The sequence below is a fragment of the Xenopus tropicalis genome, chromosome 3, assembly GCF_000004195.4.
Source record: "Xenopus tropicalis strain Nigerian chromosome 3, UCB_Xtro_10.0, whole genome shotgun sequence".
NCBI lineage: Eukaryota > Metazoa > Chordata > Amphibia > Anura > Pipidae > Xenopus > Xenopus tropicalis.
Genome location: NC_030679.2, coordinates 83,975,737 through 84,000,488, shown reverse-complemented (window position 1 = coordinate 84,000,488; position 24,752 = coordinate 83,975,737). Strand labels below are relative to the sequence as shown.

The 24,752-nt window shown below is 36.1% G+C and overlaps 1 protein-coding gene across 3 annotated transcripts in view; it reads right to left on the bottom strand.

Moving 5' to 3' along the window:
• Window positions 1-24,752, bottom strand: part of sfmbt2 (Scm like with four mbt domains 2) — a 136,487-nt gene that overhangs the window by 68,971 nt on the left and 42,764 nt on the right. For all 3 annotated transcript variants that reach the window (XM_031899052.1, XM_031899053.1, XM_018092342.2), the window contains exons 3-4: window positions 13,370-13,464; window positions 5,358-5,598 (exon numbers count right to left, since the gene is read on the bottom strand). In XM_031899052.1, coding sequence (XP_031754912.1) covers window positions 5,358-5,598; window positions 13,370-13,464 — 336 coding nt within the window. The remainder of the gene's footprint in view (window positions 1-5,357; window positions 5,599-13,369; window positions 13,465-24,752) is intronic.

Sequence of the window (24,752 nt, the reverse complement as noted above, 5' to 3'; positions counted from 1 at the left end):
AGTACAGTGGCTAAATGATGCACAATTGAAGAGGTACCCATTTCTGGAAATTGACATTGGGTATACATAATAGGAGCCTTTGAATCAGTGTGAGCTTATAACTCATGTTAAAGGCTTGCACGGGTCACTAGAAAATTCAGTGCAAAAATGCAAGTGTCCCAAGTGGCAGACAGGAATGCCATGGAACCAATAGGTCTCATGTTCATTAGTGATCCTGTCACCTTTTCGTTGTTGTGAAGCTGTTACATTAAAACAAATACACATATATTTTAACAAATGTAGCAGACTTTTATGTATTGTATATGCTATGCCAGAGATACACTGGTTCAGAATTCTCATCAACGTCACTAAAAATTCCCTGTTTTTCTCTGTTACATAAAGACTAAATGGGCAGTACAGTGGTTCAGTAGCCACTAGTACTACTGCTTTGCAAAACTAGGGTTCTAAGTTCAATTCCGACATCGGCACTACCTGTAAGTTGTTTGCATGTCCTCTGTTTGGATTTTCTCTGTTTTTTCTCCCAGACTAAGAAAAATAAAAGCAGGTTCATTGGTTCCAGAAAAAATTGACCCTAATGTGAATGTGCAGCAGGGAACGACAACAATGATAAACACTTTCTGCAAAGTGCTACATAAATGTGACACCTATATAAATAACAGATGAATACAAAAAAAAATAATGTAGAATTAAACACTGTGCTTCATAACGAACGTGCACATTGGTGCTGCTATTATAATAACCTCCTTCTGCAATGCTAGTGCAACTGTAACATCTTAACTTAATTTTCTATAATTACTAATGTGTGTATAAACCACAAACCAAACTCCCTTGGTTTCCATAAAAAGGGCTCATTTGGTAAAGCTGCATTAGTTCAAAGATAGTCGTGTCAGACTTGGGTGCCAATAGTTGACAGTCTTCAGACACCTAATCTTTTAAGCAATCTGTGCAATAACTATAGATTATAGAGAGAGCAATTTTTTTTTTACATTTTTTTGTAACTTCACAAAGAAAGCTTTTTGCTTAAACAAAAAAAGTAGTATGGGAAAAAAACCTATGCTTGTGAAAAAAAATTACAAAAAAGTTCAAACTGACTTCCAGGAAAGCCCAGGGGCTGCATGACAAGGGATATGAATGACCAGCAGCCAGATAACACTGGTTTTATGTTTAGAGATTGGCAGAACCAGGTGCAACTGTGATTAGGTGAGAAGGAAAGAGTTAAGGCAAGAGAAAGCTGGGCTAGTGGGGCTAAAGAGGGATTTGGTGTCAGGGAAAAAAAACACTCACTTCCTTATCTTCTAAGCAGGTAGAAACATCCCACCAACCCAATTGAGGAGTCCCCTTGCCATGTTTTTGCGTTTGTATTCCCTGAATTTGTACATGCAAATTCAGAAAACAAAGTGACACATATGCCTTCCCACCAGTGATTTACTTTATTGCTGGTGGAAAAGCATTTCAGGGACCAGTCACCCATTGTAGCCGAGATTTAACTGCAGGCTACTAATCTTTCCATGTGCTATTGCCCTTAAAGATACTATTGCTTATCCAGTGTCTGCTGTTCACTAATACATCAGATTTTGCTATGCTTCAGGTATGCCAGACATGGCCCATCTTTTATTTCCAGGGGTTTATGACAAGAGGCTAAGATTAGTGAGAGAATAATAGTGATAGGGTGCTCTGGTAGGAGGGTAGCACCACAGGAAAAAAATGAAAGTTACCTCAAACTTTCACTTATACAGGCCCCTCAAGACAAATCAATAAAGAACAGGGTTGAGCAAGCATTTTGAAATCTAGCTATACATGCCATTAATCCAGAGGTTTATATTAAGTGGTATAAATTAAATATCACGAATGTAGTTTTTTTCTCACTCTCTACACTCTACAATATGCAATAAAAAAAAACAAAAAAACTTAAAACACTGCCACTGGTGAACATATATATATTGTACTTAATTGTTCAATTAGAGAGAGGAATACATTAAAAATGTCTGTGTGCCTTTAATAGAAAACATGTTTTTACAATAATATGCTTGATTATGTGTATAATGCAATAGAAAGCAATACATTTTCCATGAAGTACATTTCTTTTACTTACTAAAAAACAAGAAATGTATTGTCTTTTTGTAAACTGTAACTGCAGCCTAGTAACACCAAATAACAAAGGCCACTGTTTGTGTTCCTGCGTGTATATATACATACATCTAATGTGACTCCACTAAAAAAGTTGAACAAAACAGAGATTGTTTGTCCATATATTGCACTACGGACAAATATGGACTACAGGCAAACAATCCCTCTTTGTTTAATGGGGAGTAGCTTGTGGCATTTAAAGCTTATTGTCCCAAAAACAAATGTCTTAAAATATCTTAATGTACCTGGTATAGATATGGATATAGATATGGAGTGCAGAGGATTTCTTTCTCTCTTAATGAATTATCAGTGAGTGATCAAACACTTATTGCATTCCACATTATAATGGTGAGTTCAACCTTCCCTTTTGCTATTAGTATATTCAGGAATACAATGATTTTCAGATATTTGGGTTTAAGCCCCATGCAATCTAACATTTGTTAGCACCCTTATTAAATTATATAAAGCCCCAGAGATCAGGAACCTCTGCTACTACAAATGTTCAAAAGGCTCAGTGAATGAGTGGGTGTGGTATTTTTTTAAAGTTACTTTACAAAGGTATGCATTGTCAATACATGAATGCTGTGAACCATGAACCTTCATGGGAGAATAATGGCAAGTTAATTTTTTTCCTACACACTGCCCTAAAACTTCACTTTCTGCCAAGATAATGAATACTCACTGTCATGAATAATTAAACAATTATGTTTTTTGAAAGGACAAGTTACAGAGATCATTGATGGCTTAGTAAGGTAAAATAAAGTTTTACATTCATCTGTACCTATCCTGCAAAGTTAGTTTTGCCAGTCTACATATATTATTGGACATTTAGACCACAGAAACATGTCCCAATTACAGTTTCAACACAAGGGATGACTCATTTTAGACAACAATTAATTATTGTTATCTCACAATTGTGATGGATTCTTAAGAAAATCACTGCTAGAATGCGGATGCTATAGCCTCATTTGGCTTTTGCCATTATGACTGTGATACAGTATACATTATTCACAGTAGCTGGCGAGGAACTAATGAACGACCTTGCCTGAAATGCACTACTGTAAAAATGTTTCATTGTTATATATTCTGACTGATACTGGCTCTTCCAGGGCCTTCTCAGTAAATAATGTTAAAATACATAGTTGCATATTAGACCACTCTAGATCTAAATGTAAAGAAACCACAAGATTCTAACCCTTAACTAACAGTGCTGTAATACAAGATACCTTTATAAAATGTGTTGTGCAATTTTAAAAGTTGTCACTGCCCAAAGTATATTACTAAAAGCTTCCTGAGCAATTTATATAATCTGCAACAGACCTACCGGGATATAACCAAATGCACAACAAAGTCATGTGTCCACTGCATCTCCACAGCACCAAACCTTTAGTAGCAGAATAATCTGCTTTCCTGCAGAACCATGGAAGTGATTACATAATAAGAGAGATTGCAAGGAAGGGGATAGGAGTCAGAGGGAGGATATGCATTGTGCCTCAATAGTAGGCCCCTATTGGCAATCTGAGAATTCTAGCAAATGCCAGAGGGGCAGCTGTTAAGATGCCATAGACCATAGATGCCATAGATAGATGCCACAGTTACTATTTAGTGGGCTGGCTTGGGCTGTTTGGGCAGCTGTGTACTTGAAATGCTAGGGACTATTTTGAACCACCTTCTGGGCCTGCTCAATAGCTTATGATTAGGTATCTGACATGTCACAAAACTGATTATGATTAGGCTTGAGATGTAGCTAGCAATTATGCATAAACAATGTCTTTTAGATTTATAATCTGGAAAGTAGCAAGCAGTATCACGGGTATACATAGAATTCAAATAAGAGTTTTTTTTATTCTTCAATTATGCTGATGGCAACCAACATGCACATTTGCGCTATTAGACAAATCTCTTTATTTATTACCATTTAAATAAGCATTTAGGAAAATAATATTTTCCTTAAATAAGTATCTTTGCTTTTGGGAAACTAATCTATTAAGCAAAACATTTATACATTATCTTGAAGGCATAAATCAATAAAATGTCAGTTTCACTGCACAGCTGTAGAGTACTCTCCCCTAATAGCTTTAGGCAATAGCTCTATTAATCTAAGATTAAAATTGTTATAAGACGCAGTTTCTTTACTCATATAGTATAAAGTATATGGAATATACAATCTAAAAAAAAAAAAGTAGAGAAAAAACATTTAGAGCAGCGTCTCTAAACACAATTCCCACTTTGCAATATAACTGTGTCAATCATGTAAAATAATTTACAACAATCTGTATAATTAAATAAACATTAAAACTTGAAATTGCAATTATAATCTGATCAAAATCCAGCTCTTTTTAAACTACATTTCCCTTAATCTTCAGTCATACACTGTAAACATAAACAATCTCAGGTAGACCAAGGTCCTTCATGTATAGTACTGCTAATAAAATACTAAGGGGCACATTTACTAACCCACGAACGGGCCGAATGTGTCCGATTGCGTTTTTTTCGTAATGATCGGTAATTTTGCAATTTTTTCGTATTTTTTGCGATTTTTTCGACATCTTTACGATTTTTGCGTAAAAACGCGAGTTTTTCGGCGTCTTTACGATTTTTGCGTAAAAACACGAGTTTTTCGTAGCCATTACGAAAGTTGCGCAAAGTCGCGATTTTTTCGTAGCGTTAAAACTTGCGCGAAACGTCGCGCCTTTTAAGTTTTAACGCTACGAAAAAGGCACGATTTTGCGCACAAGTGTTAACGCTACGAAAAAATTGCGACTTTGCACAACTTTCGTAATGGCTACGAAAAACTCACGTTTTTACGCAAAAATCGTAAAGACGCCGAAAAAAATCGCAAAAAATACGAAAAAGTCGCAAAATGTTCGTTTCCAATCGGAATTTTTCCAATTCGGATTCGAAATCGTGTCTTAGTAAATCAGCCCCTAAATATTTAAAATATAAATCAAAATCACCCAGACAAGCTGGCTACATAAAAAGCCGAAGGACTAGTATTTAAGAAATATCACAGTTATAGATTAGACACAATATACAGAATATTTTTAATAAAACTATATTGATCACCTTGGGTCAATGAAATGAAAGTCCAAAACATGCACCTTTACAAGAATACATGGCTAGAATTGTCACACTGAGCAACTTAATTCATTTATATAATCCTAGCCAATTTTCTTAGGTATACTAATGAAATAAAAAAACTTGGTTATCACACTGTAACCATGTCTTACCGTCTGGAGGCATCAATAATTTATTGTTCTGTGTGCACCAACCAATGGGGTGCAGGTCTGCTGTCATTACATCACACCAGAAGTCAGCTTTGCGGTCTTCTCCGTAGCCACAATAGCGTAGCAGTAGTAACTGTCCACACGTGGTGATGATAGTAGCTACCCAATAGGTGTCTGGATTGCTCTTATTGGCCACTTCAAGCTTCATGCCTGGTTGGAAACTGCTCTGAAGACTGATTTCAACCTTTTGCAAGATGATATAAAGGTTAAACGTTATCACAGGACATGTCCTTTATTTAGAAATGTGTTTCTATTTTTTTTTTTTTATTCAGGGACACAAAATATACTGCTTGATGTGTGTAAAAAAATAACTATTTTACTTTCAGTTAACTGGTTAATAATTACATTTGTGATTTTATCTTGCATGCTCTTCTCTGTGGGACTTCTCAGATAACTGCATTCTGCATCTACTCTCTTAAGGTGGCCATACACGGGCCGACTATAGCTGCCGATATCGGTCCCTTGGACCGATTCGGCAGCTAATCGGCCCGTGTATGGGGAGAGCAGAGCGGCCTGGCCGACCGATATCTGGCCTGAAATTGGCCAGATCTCGATCGGCCAGGTTAGAAAATCTGGTCGGATCGGGGACCGCATCGGCTCGTTGATGCGGTCCCCGATCCGACTGCCCCATTGCCGCCCACATAATCCGATCGTTTGGCCCCATTTACCTAAATGGTCCCCGATATCGCCCACCCGTAGGTGGGGATATCGGGGGAAGATCCGCTCGCTTGGCGACATCGCCAAGCGAGCGGATCTGCTCGTGTATGGCCACCTTTAGCTAAGGCTAATTGAATTATAAACAGCTATTCAGATACAGGATCAGAGGGAATTTTATTGCAATCAACTGCCTATTGCAGAATAAATCTACTACTGACAGACTGAGACTGCTACTATCTGGTAATTTACAACGTTTCTTTATTTATATGGTATCTCTGTGACGGAACTGCCATAAATGCTTGCAGGAAACATGTTGATTAGGGTGGGAAAATCATGTACACGCATAGCATGAACAAATACATTCTTATACTCTTTCTTCTACTACCACTTTGGCCAGGGACAGGCAATCAGCAGAACTCCAGTTTATGATAAAACACAACTCTGAGCACTTCCACATCCAAAGCCTTATGAAGGTGGGAGTTGTTGACCTGAATAAGTAGATGATTTGCTGCATAAAAAATGCTACCTTTTCTTTCTTTTACATCTCAACAATCTACATCTTTTTTCCTTACACACTACTCTATCAGCTCTCCCCACTTTTCTTTATATGGGATATAACCTAAAAACTGAATTCATTTAAACTTTTGCAATTTACATTTATTTACAGTGGTTTATAAGATATTCACAGTTTTAGATTGCTACTGTCATGCTTTCTGCTCAACAGTTCTCACTGAAGCTCAGAGTGTCAGCAACCCTAAAGTCTATGCATTTTCTATGCACTTCCTTTATTCAGTCAACCCTTTGATTGCCTTCTCTCTGGGTTTCATTAAGAAATATTCATGGGTCTGGATCGGGTAAAAAAAATGCTAGTGAGTTCTTTATCTCACTCATTCTCATTTTGCCCAATCCTTCATGAATAGTAAATTAGCCCGTTTGGCATTCAAAAATAGCTGTGGAGCCAATAAGCTTTGTAGTAGGTGTCACTGGTAATATTTTAGAAATATTAATTAATTTGTTAATTTCATGCAAAAGCCTCAGAGAAGCTACGTGCATCCTCTTTCAGTAACAGAAAAGCAAGTTGTCAATCATTCAACTGTAACCTTACTCGTTTACAATGTATACCCTTTAGCAATACGACAATACCAAAATTGCCAGATAAAAACAAATACTTTAAAAGGAAAAATACTATTTTCTGGCTCAGAATGTGGTTGTAGTCAATGCATAACTCCCCCTATTTCTACACACCTCTACTTCTGTTTAGTATAGGGCAGTTTTAAGATACAGCAGTCTGATTAGTTGCCTGCCCTATGATCACTCCCTCAGGACAGAGAATGCATAACAAAGTCAGCATTTCTAAAACACTGACTTTGTCAGCAACATTTCCTGTTTCAAGAAGAGGAAGTTTCATTTTGAAAAAAAGCAAAAAACAAAACTAAAATCAAATAATAAAAAATAATATGACTGGTCCTGCCCTGTTCTGCAATGAGCAACAACAACACTATTCTAGCTGCATAATTTGCATTTTATTTTGTTTTCTTTAAATGAATATATTATGTATATATATATATATATATATATATATATATATATATATATATATATATATATATATATATATATATAAATATATACACAGTGGATATAAAAAGTCTACACACCCCTGATAAAATGTCAGGTTCCTGTGCTGTACAAAAATGAGACAAAGAAATAATTTGAGAACTTTTTCCACCTTTAATGTGACCTATAAATTGTACCACTCAATTGAAAAACAAACTGAAATCTTTTAGGTGGAGGGAAGAAAACCAAAAAAACTAAAATAATGTGGTTGCATAAGTGTGCACACCCTTAAACTAATACTTTGTTGAAGCACCTCTGTATTTTATTACAGCACTCAGTCTTTTTGGGTATCGATTGGGAGTCTATCAGAATGGCACATTTTGACAAGATTTGCCCACTCTTCTTTGCAGAAACACTCCAAATCTGTCAGATTGCGAGGGCATCTCCTGTGCACAGGCAAACCCCTAAATTAATAATGTCTCTCTTAAGAGTGTTTTGGAGTGGGGAATAGATTTAGGGAGTTTGGGAAGCATGTGGATCAAGGAAGAGATATAATATGTATATATTTACAGGCAGAAATACAACTACATTGAAGAAATATAACTAAAAGTTACTGTATTTTTCAACCAGTTTCATTAATGTGGTAAGGAATGCCACCATACCCTGTTCATACCCTGCACATAAACAATAGCCCCTGCATAAAAAGTAGAACAACCTGGATTTAATGAAACCAAGCTGTCATCCCGAGCAATGTCCATTGTTTATTGTCTTGTTATTAATGTATTTATTGATAAAGTTTTGTTTATACATAGCATACTGCTAGAAGAGCATGTTGTTCAAAAACATGCAAGTTCAAGCTGCAACCAGCACAATGCAAAGTATATGTATCTATGTATGTAGGCATATCTTTACTTATAAAGCACTACTTAAGTACACCACCGCTCATACAGTAGAATAGTAAATTAATACAACAAAACAGGGGGTCATAACACTAATAAATACAAAGTATGATAAATTAAAATAGATACAAGGTACACTTGTAAAGATATAGATATGCAAATACGAGTATGGGTCTTAATTTCATTCAAGACAAAATATAATTCAAATAGATTACCCATAAAGCACTTCTAAATGTCAGCTCAGTATCTAATTTGTCTACTCTAATGAGCTTCCCAATTTCAAAGCCATGTGCGCCTCCACCAATATTTAAGTGTGTTTAAAGTCCTCTGAGGCTTTTATTGAAATTATGAAAAAATCACGACACATTGACAATTTTTAGTCCAATTTGTCACCATAATATGAAGTAATTTAATTTTTGTTTCATCTAAACAAGCCTTTTGTTTAATATAAAATATAGAAGCTATATTAGCAGTAAAATAATTAACATAATGAAGATAAATTCTCTTGAGCACAATGCAGGAAAAAAATATTTTCTGTGAGCCCAGAGCAACCTGGAGATTATATCAATTCCATTTTTTTTAGATAACCACAGCACAAAATTTAAACAGAATCCTTAGTTTTAACATACTTGCTGATAGTATGTTAAACATAAGCTTTATCAGAAAGGTCTATGTAAATACAGCCATAAGCACTCACAGAAACGCTTCACTGAGTCCTCTGTCAAAAGATTTGTTGTCTCTATTTTCCTGTGCCAGAGACACGCAGCTCTCTCCTCTCTCTCCTCTCCTGCTCCCCCCTCCCTCAAGAATGCTAAGAACTCACTCCCCCCCCCCTTGGAAATGTGGATCTGAGCCAATCAGCAGGAAGCTTCCTTATAATCTTACAAACTGAGCATGTACACGGGTCTTGGTCTCGGTGCAGGAGTGAGGCATTATGGAAACTTTATTTACAGAGCTCAGCATTTTTTTTTCTTATGAGGCTTCTGATCATCTGAACGGGAGAAATATGGAGAGACTTAAGGGCACTATTGAGAGAACTCAAGGTATGCCTGCAGCTTGAGATTAACTCTTTATTAGCCTTTCCTTCTCCTTTAAATTAGGTTCAAAAATGTAATGGTGTAAGTCATTTTTGCACATAATTTAAGTACCATGAATGTTCTGTGTACTACATGCTGATAGAACATGCCTTTCTTGCCTCTGTGTTTTGGGTGAGTGCACCGCCTTTCAAAAAAATATATATATATAATAGAAAGAGTGCCACACACACAGGGACTTGATACAAAAGTGTTTTTATTGAAAAAATTCCAATGTTTCGAGCACAACCAGTGCTCTTCCTCAGGGACAAATAAACAGATCATATCCCAACACCCACAGTAAATACCCCCACAGCATAAAATGGCGCCAAAATCGGCCATAGTTACCATGGCGACCAGTGTAAACAAGACCCACACCCACCAGAGCAAGATAAATTCAAATGTCAACATATACAGGCAAATAGAATGGGAGTGCAGTGCTAGAAAACAAGGTTAAGTTTAAAATTATGTAGCTAGTAGGCAAATGGATACATGTTGCAATAGATACATGTTGCAAAAAAAAAGTTGCAAAAAACTGTACAGAGAATGTTCCCAGTTAGAGATGTCAAGCATTTCACTGTGCTAAATGATGAATGCCTTAGATGCTAGGAGCAAAAGATTATAGAGGATAATTACTTATTGGAGATGACAGGCATCAGGTATTAAAACCAGGACCCATGTCCAGACGCACCAGAGAAGCTAGGAGTATAAAGGAACGCAGTTGGGTACAGTTGACAGTTGACACGCACCTGTCAACTGTACCCAGCGATCGCTGAAATTCAGTGTGTAAATGTGATCATCATGTGGAGCAGATCATATCGCCCCCAGAGGCAATGCCCAGTCAAATGTTGCGGACACTGGTCGGGCGTATTCAATTAGCGTGCCGAATTGTAGGGAGCGTGGGCCGGGCTGTTTCCTAGTTACCATGTATACAACGCACCCCAGCTGGTACCAGGAGCACAAGTTAGACGTGCCCAATAGGCAACCGACTCAAATATCTAGGTTCGGCTTGCAGACAGTGAGGGGTGCAAGGGTCCAGCTTCGGTTCCTGGCGATCTGCAGGAGATGAAGTGCAACAAGTGACGCCAACAGGCTACACGGAGTGGTGGAGAGCGCGTCCGGGCGCAACTACAACTCTCACGTGTCCAATTCTAGTTAATGCAAACCGCCTTCAAAAAGGACCTGGACTTATAGGGCCAATTGGAAAGACCCGCAGTAATACTCCAGGATATTCATAAGAACAATAAGGACCTACGAAGCGAGCCCATAAGAAATTTCACATGTCGCTCAAGTATGCCGAACCACCAGATCTACTTTATATAAAATGGTAACATCACCAGCCCCTGCTCCTACACAGATTTACGGCCCATAAACAGATAGTGACAGTTGGCATGTCCCCTGGTTTACTCCATTAGAATATACATTACAAACACTGGTGTATATGGTTCAGCAGAAGTGAATAGTTCAATAGCCACCTGGTGCGAGCCTGTCATGTAATATGGTCCTAGATTTGGGGTTACAGGTAGACTTGTCGATACCCATTAACTGTGTGTCTCCAGAAAAATAAAAATAAAATAAAGAAAAATGAAAATGAAAAGTAAAAATAAAAATGACATGCAACAACGTCTCAGAAAATGAATCATGCAAGCACAAAACGTCCATTAAGGACCTTGAGGGGGGAACACTCAGGGTGTGTCAAGCACAGCATACATGTATAGAATGACTGGTAACATGAATTTGTTATATATAACAATAGGCTTTTTATGGTTGAGCTAAAACCTCACAAAGTGAGGTGACAAAAGGAATACAGAGACCTTATGTACAGTATCCATGTGAGAATAAAAGGAATGCAAATCATACTAGCAGAGGGTACATATATTACAGTATATGCCCTCCGCACAACAGTGTATAGGGCAACTAGAATCAAACAAATGGATCATGTGAATTAAAAAGGTATTGTACCCTCGACAGAAGGTTACTATGTGAACAATTAATGTGATAGAAATGGGTGAGTGGTGTGAAGTGCACATAACCAGGTGAACAAGAAGGACTAAAGGACCCAAAAAGTGAAATAAAAAGTAAAAAAAGAAAATAATTAAAAATGGCAATAACCAATATATATATGTATGGAAGCTATTATATTCATTATACAGAAGACTTTTCAGAAGACAAAATCGTCATTTTCTACTGAGTTTCTTCTTTTTAATAGGACAGTAAATCTTGATCTTAGCTAATGTAAAAACAAAGTGTTTTTTTTTAATGTTAAAATGATTTACAGAACTCATAAGGCTTGGTGCTTTACGGCAAGATGCCTTTTCCAGTAAATCCCAAGTAGTAAGCATTTTGGATTTAAGATCTGATGCCTGCAAAGTATGTTGTTATTGGTATCTATTGTCTAAGAGTTCATGATAGTTTTAGCCAGGGCTCCTAAAGGTGGCCATACACGAGCAGATCCGCTCGCTTGGCGATGTCGCCAAGCGAGCGGATCTTCCCCCGATATCCCCACCTACGGGTGGGCGATATCGGGGAGCATTTAGGTAAAAAAAAAAATAATCCGATCGTTTGGCCCTGGGGCCAAACGATCGGATTATGTGGGCGGCAATGGGGCAGTCGGATCGGGGACCGCATCAACGAGCCGATGCGGTCCCCGATCCGACCGGATTTTCTAACCTGGCCGATCGAGATCTGGCCAATTTCGGGCCAGATATCGGTCGGCCAGGCCGCTCTGCCCTGCCCATACACGGGCCGATTAGCTGCCGAATCGGTCCAAGGGACCGATATCGGCAGCTATAGTCGGCCCGTGTATGGCCACCTTTACTGGTGCTGTTAAAAAAGTGTAAATATTCTATACCAAACTTTGGCAAAGAGATAAATAAATGTTTGTTGATACACTGGATTCATAATACAGATTTGATATACATATCAAAAGTAGCATGATTGTTTTATCATAAGTAAATGTTTTGAAACATATCTACTAAATATAAATCCTACGTGAGCTAAAATTCACAGTAAGGGCGGAATAAATGCCTACTCCCATAAACAAGACTTAAAATTAGATATGGGTTGCAGCATTATTTCTCATTCTGTGGCTTTCAAATGTTAGTGAAATAAATTCCCCAGCAAGTAGTAACCCTTGATTACATGTTGGACCATTCTTTGGGTTGTAGTTCAGCAATGAGAACTCCATGTAGATGAAAAGTGGATTTGAATACTGTCTGCTCTGCTTAAAGTTGCACAATTTCCCATACATGTAATTTTTCCTGGAGAAGTTAAAACAAGAAAGTACACTGCTATATATATTGTATGTGGAGCATAATAGCTTTAGCTGTGTCAGTTTTGATGTTTTAGCTGTCTTATGGAAAATTATGCTGACATCAAAGTCTTTATCTCTGTTGGAATTATGTACACTTCAAAATCTGCATCCTGTGATTTCAACAACAAGCTTATCTGCTTTTTAAGCGGCATCCCACCCCAAGGCTGTCATACTACATCATCAAAGAGACATATATTCTTAATATAACATGGCATCTCAAGACATTTGAAAACTGATGCTGCGTTACTAATGTACTGGTGCTGTCACAATTAGACACTGATTTATAAACAACTTCTACAGAAATAGTCTGTATAATTCATAACTCTCACCTCAGCAATTAAACTACAGCTGACAGAATTTTGCATTTAATGAAGCTCTAACATTTTATTGTGACATTGTGCTTTCAAGTGAAATTTTAACCATGCTGTTGAAAATAAAGAAAGCTTGAGTACCTACATGTTTAAAAGATGTGTGAGGCACAGCACTTGAAGCAGATTCCTCCAGATACTCATCCCAGTTAAAATCTGTTTCTTCAATACTTGAACCATCATCTGTCAATGCAAGAAAGAGAGTTAGATGAGAGCAACTGTAGGTTGCCTCATGATAAAGAGCAAAATAAACTAGGCCTGCTGATGATCATCTGCAGTTCTTTGTTTTTACTTTTGTTTGTAAAGAATTGGTCAAAATGCATAAAAGATGTGTATTTTGGGGAATAAATGTTTTAATTTACTTCTGAATAAATTAAAGCGGACCTGTCACCCAGGCATAAAAAACTGTATAATAAAAGCCCATTTCAAATTAAAAAGGAAACCCAAACTCATTTTTTTTATTAACACATCCAAACCCATTATAAAAGCATTTAAAAATCCCAGCTGTCAATCATATATTGCCTGCCCCGCCTCTATGCCTTAGGCATAGAGGTGGGGCAGAGAGTTACTTTCACTTTCAATTCAGAACTTCTTAGATGTTGCTGCTCTTCTCACATTCCCCCTCCCTCCGCACCATGTCATTTTGTAACCAGTGCATGGACATGGGTATCAGGTCCCCCATACTGGCACAGAAATAAGATTTTAGCAGGCTGCAAAGCTTGCCTTAATAACACTGTCCACAAAATGGCGCCTGCTTGCTTGTTGCAATTGTGAATTCCAAGACTGAAGAAAATAAGATTCAAATAATTTATAAAGTGTAAGTGAAGTTTATTTTGCTTGGCAAACATATAGAAAACTATCTGGAATTATTTCTTAAGGTAACAGGTCCCCTTTAAGTTGGTATAGAGGCCAATGCAAGTGCAAATTGGCTTCTCTTAGTACTCATGCGCACTTGTGAATTGGCAATTGCTGTGCTCTGCATCTTAAAGCAAATAAAAAATTTGGTCCAAGTACAGAGCATTGCTGGAGCCCAATGACCCAAAGAACAGGGTAGGGAAGTAGGGCACAACAATGCTAGTGGTTGGCTGTGAGGGTTCCCAGATTAGGGGATGAACAGGAAGGTTATAGGACAAGAAGCACAACTCATGAGTTGGACAAGGACAGCATTAAAGTGATACTGACACGAAAAAACTGCCTTTCAAAATTTGAATCTACATAAAAAGTTACCTATAGGTCATGTTGACGGTTTTTCGCTGACAGGTTTGCTTTTGTAGTAATTGTTACTTGAAGTTCCTAAACCTGACTGTTTTGCCAACCTGACTGTCCCTTCTCAGCCTGTCAGTTATAGCTTTCAATGCAAACGGACAAATATGGCCGCCCCCTTATAGAAGAACATAGGGAATCAGACAGGTAATGTAAACACATCAGGCAAATACTTTTATGGCAAAATAATAAAGTTCTTGCAAAAACAATGTTATGATAGATGTAAAAAAAAGATTTAATTTCTGGTGTCAGTATCTCTTTAATGAGTCCATGTGCTCCACGACCCCATGGCATTTTCAAACCTGCCTGATTAACATCTCACCGATTTTCAGCCAGATATCTGACTGAAGACTGAAAAACTCCATGTCTTACAGAGATGAAGGCTGTGGAAATCAGTTTCCCAGTCTGTGTTCTACTTCCCACAGTGACACTTACAGTAAGTAGATCTTGTGATTAGGGAGGCCACATGATTTTTTTGTAGTAAGAGTCCTCCCTTAATTTTTAAATACAACAACATGTCCATCTTCTAGAAAAATTGCAACAGATAATTAATCCACCTGTAATATTTTATATGCTGTTTCTGGGACTGCCTACAAGTAGATGTGTTCTTTTGTGGCTTTGGTAGTTAGTTTAGGTTGTTGTATAGTGAATTTCCTTATTGGTAAGCATTAAAAATGCATTTACTGTTCCTCTTTTCTAATGTAGCTTTTGCTTATTTGGTATATGATTCAATTCAAACACCATATATAAAACCCTTCTTACTTGAATTTTGAAGTTAATGTAAAAGACATAAAAACAAGTATATTATTTAGTTGAAATATCGTTTTTGTCAGGAGTTTTCCATTTAAAAATGGTAATGATTGTAATAAACCTTGACCTTAACAAGGTGAAATTGTTGTAAAATGCCTTGGATAAATATAGGCAAATTAATAAATACAAATATTTAACAATTTTAAAATTATTTACATTATTCATGTTAATCCAATTTTCAAAACATTTGTTCAGTACACCAAAACCCAATTTCCTGGTATGTGTTTTTGAATAAATGCACCCCTTTAAACATATCCTTAATAAGGATAAAGATTTTGGGACAATGTAATAAAATGTGAGAAAAAAAGTTTATTTTTCCTTACATGACCTTACGTGTGCAGAATAGATTTAAGTTACTCACAAATCTTCACTCTTCTCTATTTGCATTACCCCCTTCCCCATATTTCTGTTATTATATTAAACCAGTGTACACACTGGAGGAAAAATAAAGGCATAATCACAAACACTACGGAGCATTTGCTCTCTTTTTCAAATTACAAGCAACTTCTGAATTTTCCCAATAAAACATGATTCATAATGTTAAGGTAAAGCATACATTATTTGACAGAATGCTAAGTTTAATATTACTAAAATTGCTGTATTCTATATAGCTTTAGAATATATACATTAAGGAAGGTTTCAGTATACTCCTATACACTACCCTTTTTGCAATTTCTGAGAAATAGGGAAACGTACATAAAAGAAGAGCATTACTGTCACGCACCAGAACAGTTTCATTATATGTAAGGCTAGGTCTCATTCTATCACACATTCTATGTCGTTTAAGACCTGTAAGCCCTAATTAAAGATGTACATAATGGCTCCACACAGAAATTTTTTTTTGGGTTTACATGCAGATAGAATTGTTAATAAATAAAAATAGAATTTTTCACATATATTACTGCATTTGGCATTACAGTAAATTGAGCATAATTCACAATATATGTCATGTCTGACATTAAAAGGGCATGTAAACCCAAAAAAAATTTCTAATAAAGGAAAACATAAATTCTAAGTAACTCAATTAAAAGCAGTACTTATCCTTCTCAATTCTCAATTCTCAATTCTGGTGGCTCTGACTTTTGAAACAATATAACACAAGCCAGCAGATTGACAGACCTGTCTTGCAGGAGGAGACTGGCTTTTGCAACACTGTCATAAGCAAATTACATTTAAATTTACAAATAACTTTTAAAGCACAACATTTTTTTTTTTAAATTAATAAATTCATATTGAAAATCTCTTTAGAATTGTGTTTTCTTTTATTAGTCAAAAAAATAATTTTTGGGGTTGGCATGTCCTGTGTTGTATGAATATTAAAGCACATAACCCATAATGCTGTTTTCAAGAAATGAACAAGACTGGAACTATAGTATATAGTGCCAGAGTAAAGGCTTACTGTGCCCAAGGCAGGACCTGTTCATCACTTCCACCCTGCGCTCATGCAGTCACAGAAGGGCCAGAACTTGAGGTAGGCAAGCAGAAGAGGTACATTACTAGTGCCCCAACACAGTTCTGCCCTAGGCATATATATACAGGTATAGGACCCGTTATCCAGAATGCTCAGGACCAAGGGTATTCCGGATAAGGGGTCTTTCCGTAATTTGGATCTCCATACCTTAAGTCTACTAAAAAATCAATAACACATTAATTAAACCCAACAAGATTGTTTTGCATCCAATAAGGATTATTTATATCTTAATTGGGATCAATTACAAGGTACTGTTTTATTACTACAGAGAAAAAGGAAATTAGTTTTAAAATTCTTAATTATTTGATTAAAATGGGGTCTATGGGAGACAGGTTTCTGTAATTCGGAGCTTTCTGGAATAAGGGATATATATATATATATATATATATATATATACAGGAAAAACAAAGCTGGTCCACACACTCAGGTTGTTTTTTCTTTTTTAACACAGTTTTTAAGTGGAACACTTGATGGAGACCTCCATTAATAAAACTACACTGTGTTCCACTAAAGACCTAAATGTGCAGACAAGCTTCTTAGCAAATGTGTCTAATGTGTCAAATTTTGTTTTCTATTTATGTTCTTTAGCACCCAGGCATTTACTAATTAACTTTGCACTGAAGTATTTCCAATACAAGTATTAGAAAAGTGAAATGGTACAGTATGATGAAATACTAGCATGTGAACCTAAACATTTAAAAAAAAAAAAAAAAAAAAAAAAGGCAGATCATTAGGATCTATATCAATGTGAAGCATTTTCATTTTGCATTTATTGTACAGCACTGCAGAATATGTTGGCGCTTTATAAATACAAGTTGATAATAAAATAGTATTTAATTGACAGAAAGACCGGTTTTTCAAAACAGGTGTAGCCTTCACAAAAGTAGATATTAATATTGTTGGGTCAGATTTATCAAGATGCAAATTTAGAGCTTAACACATAAAAACTCTTCCAAGTTCTATCCATTCCTAAAGTATTTATCAATGAGTGAAAGGTTGAGTTCACCATTTGATAAATACGCTTCTAAAAATCCCATAGGAATGAAAAGAACATGGGTGAGTATGTGTTAAGGTCTAAACTCACGTTTTGTTAAATCTGCCCCATAGCCAACAATATATGGTTCCCTTATAACAATATAAAGTAATAATATATATAAATATATTTTAGATCTGTTCTGAATTAAATCAAACCATCAATAAAAAAGTAGGGTAGATAGATTTAAGAAAACATGCTTTTTTTGAAAGGCAGCATTATGGCCTTTCATATACTGATATCATCTGACTCACTCTTACAAATAATATGAGATGTATTTTTTCCTGAGTTGATGAAAAAAACTTTTTACTGTCAAACCTATCAATTTCAGCTGAATTGTAAGGGAGAATTTGTATTGTTTGCAAATAATAAAATGTTGGTGTTTTCATGGTAATAAGTCAGATGATATTTCTGTAAGTTTACAGTGATAGTTTATAAGAAGGAAAAAAAAGACACTGGAGTTGCACTGCAAGTGTATCAGTAGTGCTTAACCCCTATCAGACCTTGTCTTTATCAATATATGGTATACAACCTTAATTTACAACAGTTAGCAGAATACATTTAGCTTTACTAGACCAAAAAAGAATTTACAAAGCTCTAATAATAAATGAACAAATTAATACAGGGGTAAAATGAAAAATGCAGGATTGCAAGACCCAAGAGCCAGGCTTCTTAAAAAATCACAGACTGGATTTACATACTTAAAAGATAGCTGATCCTAAATAGAGTTTTACTCCTATTTGTAATAAAAGGCACAAAGTTTGCCCAGGAGCAGTAACTCATAGCAACCAAGATGTGTCTAAGTTTTACACAGGTGACCAGTAAATGCTTCCTGCTGATTGGCTGCTATAGGTTACTGCTCCTCGGCAAACTTGTATTAAATAACTCCCGTAGTAAACATTAGGATCCCAGCTCTTGTCTGACACCAGTGGACACTGCATAATCAACCAATAAGCCTGTTCAATATACTTAAAGGGTTATATATGGACTGTTCAGTTGGTTGGCACAGGATAGTAGACCTCTTTCGAAACTTCTGAGCATCATTGTATTACAAACTCCTTTAGGCCTGGAGCTATAAAAAAAACAATTGGAGGACGAAATTTTCCCCCTAGGTTCTAGCTGGATATCCCTGTATTACAGCATTTTCAGTACGTCCCAAATATTCTGAAAATACAGGGTGCACGGTACGATTTAAAAAATTTTGCTTTTGGAGGCCACCAACAGGAGGCTGTCCACTGGAGAACATATGGATTTCTATACAGCAAAAGATCTAATTTTGGAGAGGCTATGCCTCCCTAAATCTTCATCTTCACTATGGATAAGATGTGATGGTTTTAATATGTCTTTATTTATTATTTTTGCAGTTTGAATGCAGCAAGGAACAGATACATACAATATACTTTATTTCTAATGTATATATATATTTTATCTAGCTTGTAATCAGATGCCTTGTAACTCTTTATAAGCGGGAATCTAGCTACATGTTATATCATTAAAGAAGGTGCAAAAGAAATGGTAATTGTTTCTACTTTAGACTGTGAGCTATTTTATTTACAAACCACTAATGCTAAACAATTTAGGATCTAACAGCTTTTCTACTACTTTTTCTATGTTTAATGATGAGAGGAAAACATAATGATGGTATCATAACCATACACAGTTCCTATTCATTACTTGCATTGGCTCTATTATTAGCTATATAAGGTATGTGCATCTCTGTATTGGTACCTTATTGCCATAATGCCCGCACACAATAAAACAATATAATTGTATTATTTATTTCAAAGTAATCAAGCTAGAACTACACCTCCATATAAACATTAATATTATTCAAATCAAATACACTGAAATTTACTTTTTATATAGCAAGCAATAAAGTATATGAAAGCTAAATACATTTCTTATGCTTAAAATATGGGCTGTTTTTCAGTTGGGGAATTTTCTTTTACCAGTGTTTTCATTATTTCCTATGTGCACTGAAAGCACTTTGGGTTTAAGCAGTAATTGTTAAATATATAATTTGCTTTTAAAATGCATTAAAAAATACCCTTTTACTGTTCAAATATTAAAATCAGAAAATATTTTTCTAGATTTTATAGAAACTTATTAAGTGTTTTTTCAGGGAACTAAAAGTAAAAAAAAAGTATATGCCAAGTTCATAATCAAATGTTGTTTTGATATACTTTGAGTAAGATATTGGCACATGTTTTTATGTGCTGGGACCAAATAGCTGCTAAAAAGAGGCAAACTGAGAAATATTCAGTAATAATGGCTGCATAATTAATAAAGGATTAGCATCTACAATAATTTGGATGTGGTGTGTATTTACCCCCTCTCTTTCTGGGGGATTTTACTATGTCCTCCCAGTGTGAGTCAGCATTGAATAATGTTTTTCTTTTTTTTTTTCTTTTTAATGGATGAATCATATGAGATTTTTTTTACCTACATTACTTAAAACATTACACTTTTCCTTTTGACTGCTGCTTTACTGTAGAAAAAAAGTAATTACATTTTATAATCATTTCACTGGCAACCAATTGCATTTGCTTCCAATGGTGTAAAAAATGGGGATATTGCAAAATATGTTTAATGGTTATATCTTAATAAATGCTAAGATTCTATATGAATGCATGTGTTGTTTTTCCTTCTAAAAAGGAGACCCTTTTAAGACTAAATAACTCTTAATGAGTTGCAACTGAACAGAACCATAACTCACCCAAGAACATTAAAGAATTTTAAATATGTTTAAAAGAACTAAAATAAACCATTTAGTTTGCAAATTAATCTCTACTCAGCCTCTGCAGCTTCTGTTAAAGATGGCAGCAGACAATTATATAGCTATACAACAGCTGACAAAGCAAATTAGCCAATCTGTCCTGCCAAGCAAGCTATTTTTATTTATAACTATATTATCTAGCTTAGGGACCTATGTCTATACTATGCTTGGTTCACTATATCCAGATATTTATTTATTTTAAATGCAAGGTTAACTACATCCATAAATGTATTTTATATATAAGGTTCATTCCATTTACATCTTTATTTATTTTATATGCAAGGTTCCTTTCATCCTAAAAATTATTTATTTTAAAGCACTGATAAATGTAAAGGGGTTGGTACATATAGGTAGTTCATATTTCCCACCATGTTACCATGGATGGGAATGTTGGGAGAGTAAATAACCCTTCTTGCAAGACATCTGCATCTAGTATTTATCATTACACCCTTGAGGGTAAGGGCAAGGGCTGAGAGGGAAAAATATTCCACTCTTGATTATTTTCCCTTACAGCCAATATAATGGGACAAAGTTATTATTTTTTTAACTCCTTGTATATGGGGACAAAAAAGACTGTAAGTAACATGTATTCTTCTATCCTTACAGACTCATTCAGGTTACTAAATAATTTATGTCTAAAGGTCCTCTACTATGCACCCAACTGTCTAGAAGGAAACCAACATGTGCCTTCCTTTTTTACACCCTTGTGGGTAAGGGCAAGGTTGAGAGGGAAATAGATTACACTCTTGAATTACTTGCCCCTCACAATCTGTAAAATAGGGGGGTTATTATTTTTTAACTCCTTGTACATGGGGAAAGAAGGGACTGTAAGTAACATACAGTGGTGTGAAAAACTATTTGCCCCCTTCCTGATTTCTTATTCTTTTGCATGTTTGTCACACAAAATGTTTCTGATCATCAAACACATTTAACTATTAGTCAAAGATAACACAAGTAAACACAAAATGCAGTTTTTAAATGAGGGTTTTTATTATTTAGGGAGAAAAAAAATCCAAACCTACATGGCCCTGTGTGAAAAAGTAATTGCCCCCTGAACCTAATAACTGGTTGGGCCACCCTTAGCAGCAATAACTGCAATCAAGCGTTTGCGATAACTTGCAACGAGTCTTTTACAGCGCTCTGGAGGAATTTTGGCCCACTCATCTTTGCAGAATTGTTGTAATTCAGCTTTATTTGAGGGTTTTCTAGCATGAACCGCCTTTTTAAGGTCATGCCACAACATCTCAATAGGATTCAGGTCAGGACTTTGACTAGGACACTCCAGAGTCTTCATTTTGTTTTTCTTCAGCCATTCAGAGGTGGATTTGCTGGTGTGTTTTGGGTCATTGTCCTGCTGCAGCACCCAAGATCGCTTCAGCTTGAGTTGACGAACAGATGGCCGGACATTCTCCTTCAGGATTTTTTGGTAGACAGTAGAATTCATGGTTCCATCTATCACAGCAAGCCTTCCAGGTCCTGAAGCAGCAAAACAACCCCAGACCATCACACTACCACCACCATATTTTACTGTTGGTATGATGTTCTTTTTCTGAAATGTAACGGGACACGCACCTTCCAAAAAGTTCAACTTTTGTCTCGGTCCACAAGGTATTTTCCCAAAAGTCTTGGCAATCATTGAGATGTTTTTTAGCTAAATTGAGACGAGCCTTAATGTTCTTTTTGCTTAAAAGTGGTCTGCGCCGTTTTTGCCCAGTCTCTTTCTTATGGTGGAGTCGTGAACACTGCCCTAAATTGAGGCAAGTGAGGCCTGCAGTTCTTTAGATGTTGTCCTGGGGTCTTTTGTGGCCTCTCGGATGAGTTGTCTCTGCGCTCTTGGGGTAATTTTGGTCAGCCGGCCACTCCTGGGAAGGTTCACCACTGTTCCATGTTTTTGCCATTTGTGGATAATGGCTCTCACTGTGGTTCGCTGGAGTCCCAAAGCTTTAGAAATGGCTTTATAACCTTTACCAGACTGATAGATCTCAATTACTTTTGTTCTCATTTGTTCCTCAATTTCTTTGGATCTTGGCATGATGTCTAGCTTTTGAGGTGCTTTTGGTCTACTTCTCTGTGTCAGGTAGCTCCTATTTAAGCGATTTCTTGATTGAAACAGGTGTGGCAGTAATCAGGCCTGGGGGTGACTACAGAAATTGATATTGAAATTGAAAATTGAAATTGATAAACCACAGTTAAGTTATTTTTTAACAAGGGGGGCACACAGGGCCATGTAGATTTGGAGTTTTTTTTCTCCCTTAATAACGTAAACCTTCATTTAAAAACTGCATTTTGTGTTCAATTATGTTATCTTTGACTAATAGTTAACGGTTTTTGATGAGCAGAAACATTTAAGTGTGACAAACATGCAAAAGAATAAGAAATCAGGAAGGGGGCAAATAGTTTTTCACACCACTGTATATCCCTCTATCACTACAGGCTGTTTAGATTACTAGAAAATATATGTATAAAAGTCCATTGCCTCTACTTTGCACCCCACTATCTAGAAGGAAACCAATATGCACCTTCCCTTTTTAAACACACTGTCTGTCTTTAGGGCATTATACTGAACAAAGATCATGTTTTAAACATACCACCTTATGCAATTATAATATTAGATTTACAAAATTCAGATATCCTCTATAGTACTGAAATATATTAATAAGAAGGGTAGATGGTTATAAAACAGTGTGCAAAACAAACATAATGTTATGACATTAAAAAAAAAAACCTATACCCAATAAATCACTTCACATATCAGACCAAATCCATTCGATATACAATGGAAATGCAGGCTGGTACTATAAAGTAAAAAGATCCAAAATATTTTCTAATGCAGAGCTTCTGAAATTTCTGCCCTTCTGCAAAGATGAACAGAAACCTGTTCTAAAATAATAACATTTTGGGAACTTGTATCTTTATCATATAACTGTTTAGAATGTACAGGTACAAAATAATTATCTGTTACAGGTACTCCTCAATCGTGTTTGAAGAGTCCTCACTATGCAACCAATATATATATAAATAGGGGATACATTCCGGCAGACATAAAATCAATTTTTTTCACATACATTTATATCTTTCCCAAACTGTCTATTTCATGGTTGATACTGAATATAAAATACCTAATAACCCTGTTCTGACAACTGACAGGTCACATACCCCATTGTCCTGCATTTAACATTGAATCTGCAAGAGACTCATCTTTTATATGTTCTATGCTTTTGTTTAAGCTGTAATACCTTTTGCTTTGATAAATTTAATTACATGTGATCTCCAGCCCACTGCCCTCCCATATGCTTTGGCGCTGGTTCCAACTGCAGCATTCCCACCGCTGTCACTTTATGAATAGTCTAATAATAATTCTAAATGGATTGTTGCTGCCTTTTGGTATTCATTTTAGTACAGGTCCTTAACTTGCAATTAATTGGTTTTTAAGGTTTTAATTGGCAAAATAATATTTAATATGGCATTTCATATGATAAAAGGTAATCTATAACGCAACCACTGATACAAAGCTTATTACCCAGTCACTGTAAACTGATCAATTAGAAGGTACTGTTTTATTACTACAGAGAAAAAGAAATCAGTTTTAAAATTCTGAATTATTTGATTGAAATGGAGTCTATGGGAGACAAGCTTTTTCGTAATTTAGAGCTTTTTGGATAACAGGTTTCCAGATAAGGGATCCCATACCTGTATTTGCATAGGTTTGGGAGAACCCCACACCCATGTTTGTGGCCTTTATTTGAAGGTAATATAACCCTTTAATTGTTATGTAGTTAAGATACCTCTTTCTATTCTTTTTGTGACCTACAAGTTAAGAGCATATCATTATCGGTTTTAACTGATTGATATGTATGTATAATATCACAATATGTCAACAGTCTCAAAAATATATCCCTTACTCCACTTGCCACTTGCATGGGGAGATTTGTCACGGGCGACTAATCTCCCCATGTGCCACAGCCCTTAAAGTAGTTGTTGCATAAATACAAAGACATGATAGTCCTATAGATAACAGGAGGGGGCCAAGCCGACCGGGCGCCCTAGGCAACCCGGTCGGCCAACTCCGCCCACCTCCCCGCCCCCCCCCCCCCCCGAATGGCGCATGAGCGCCAAAA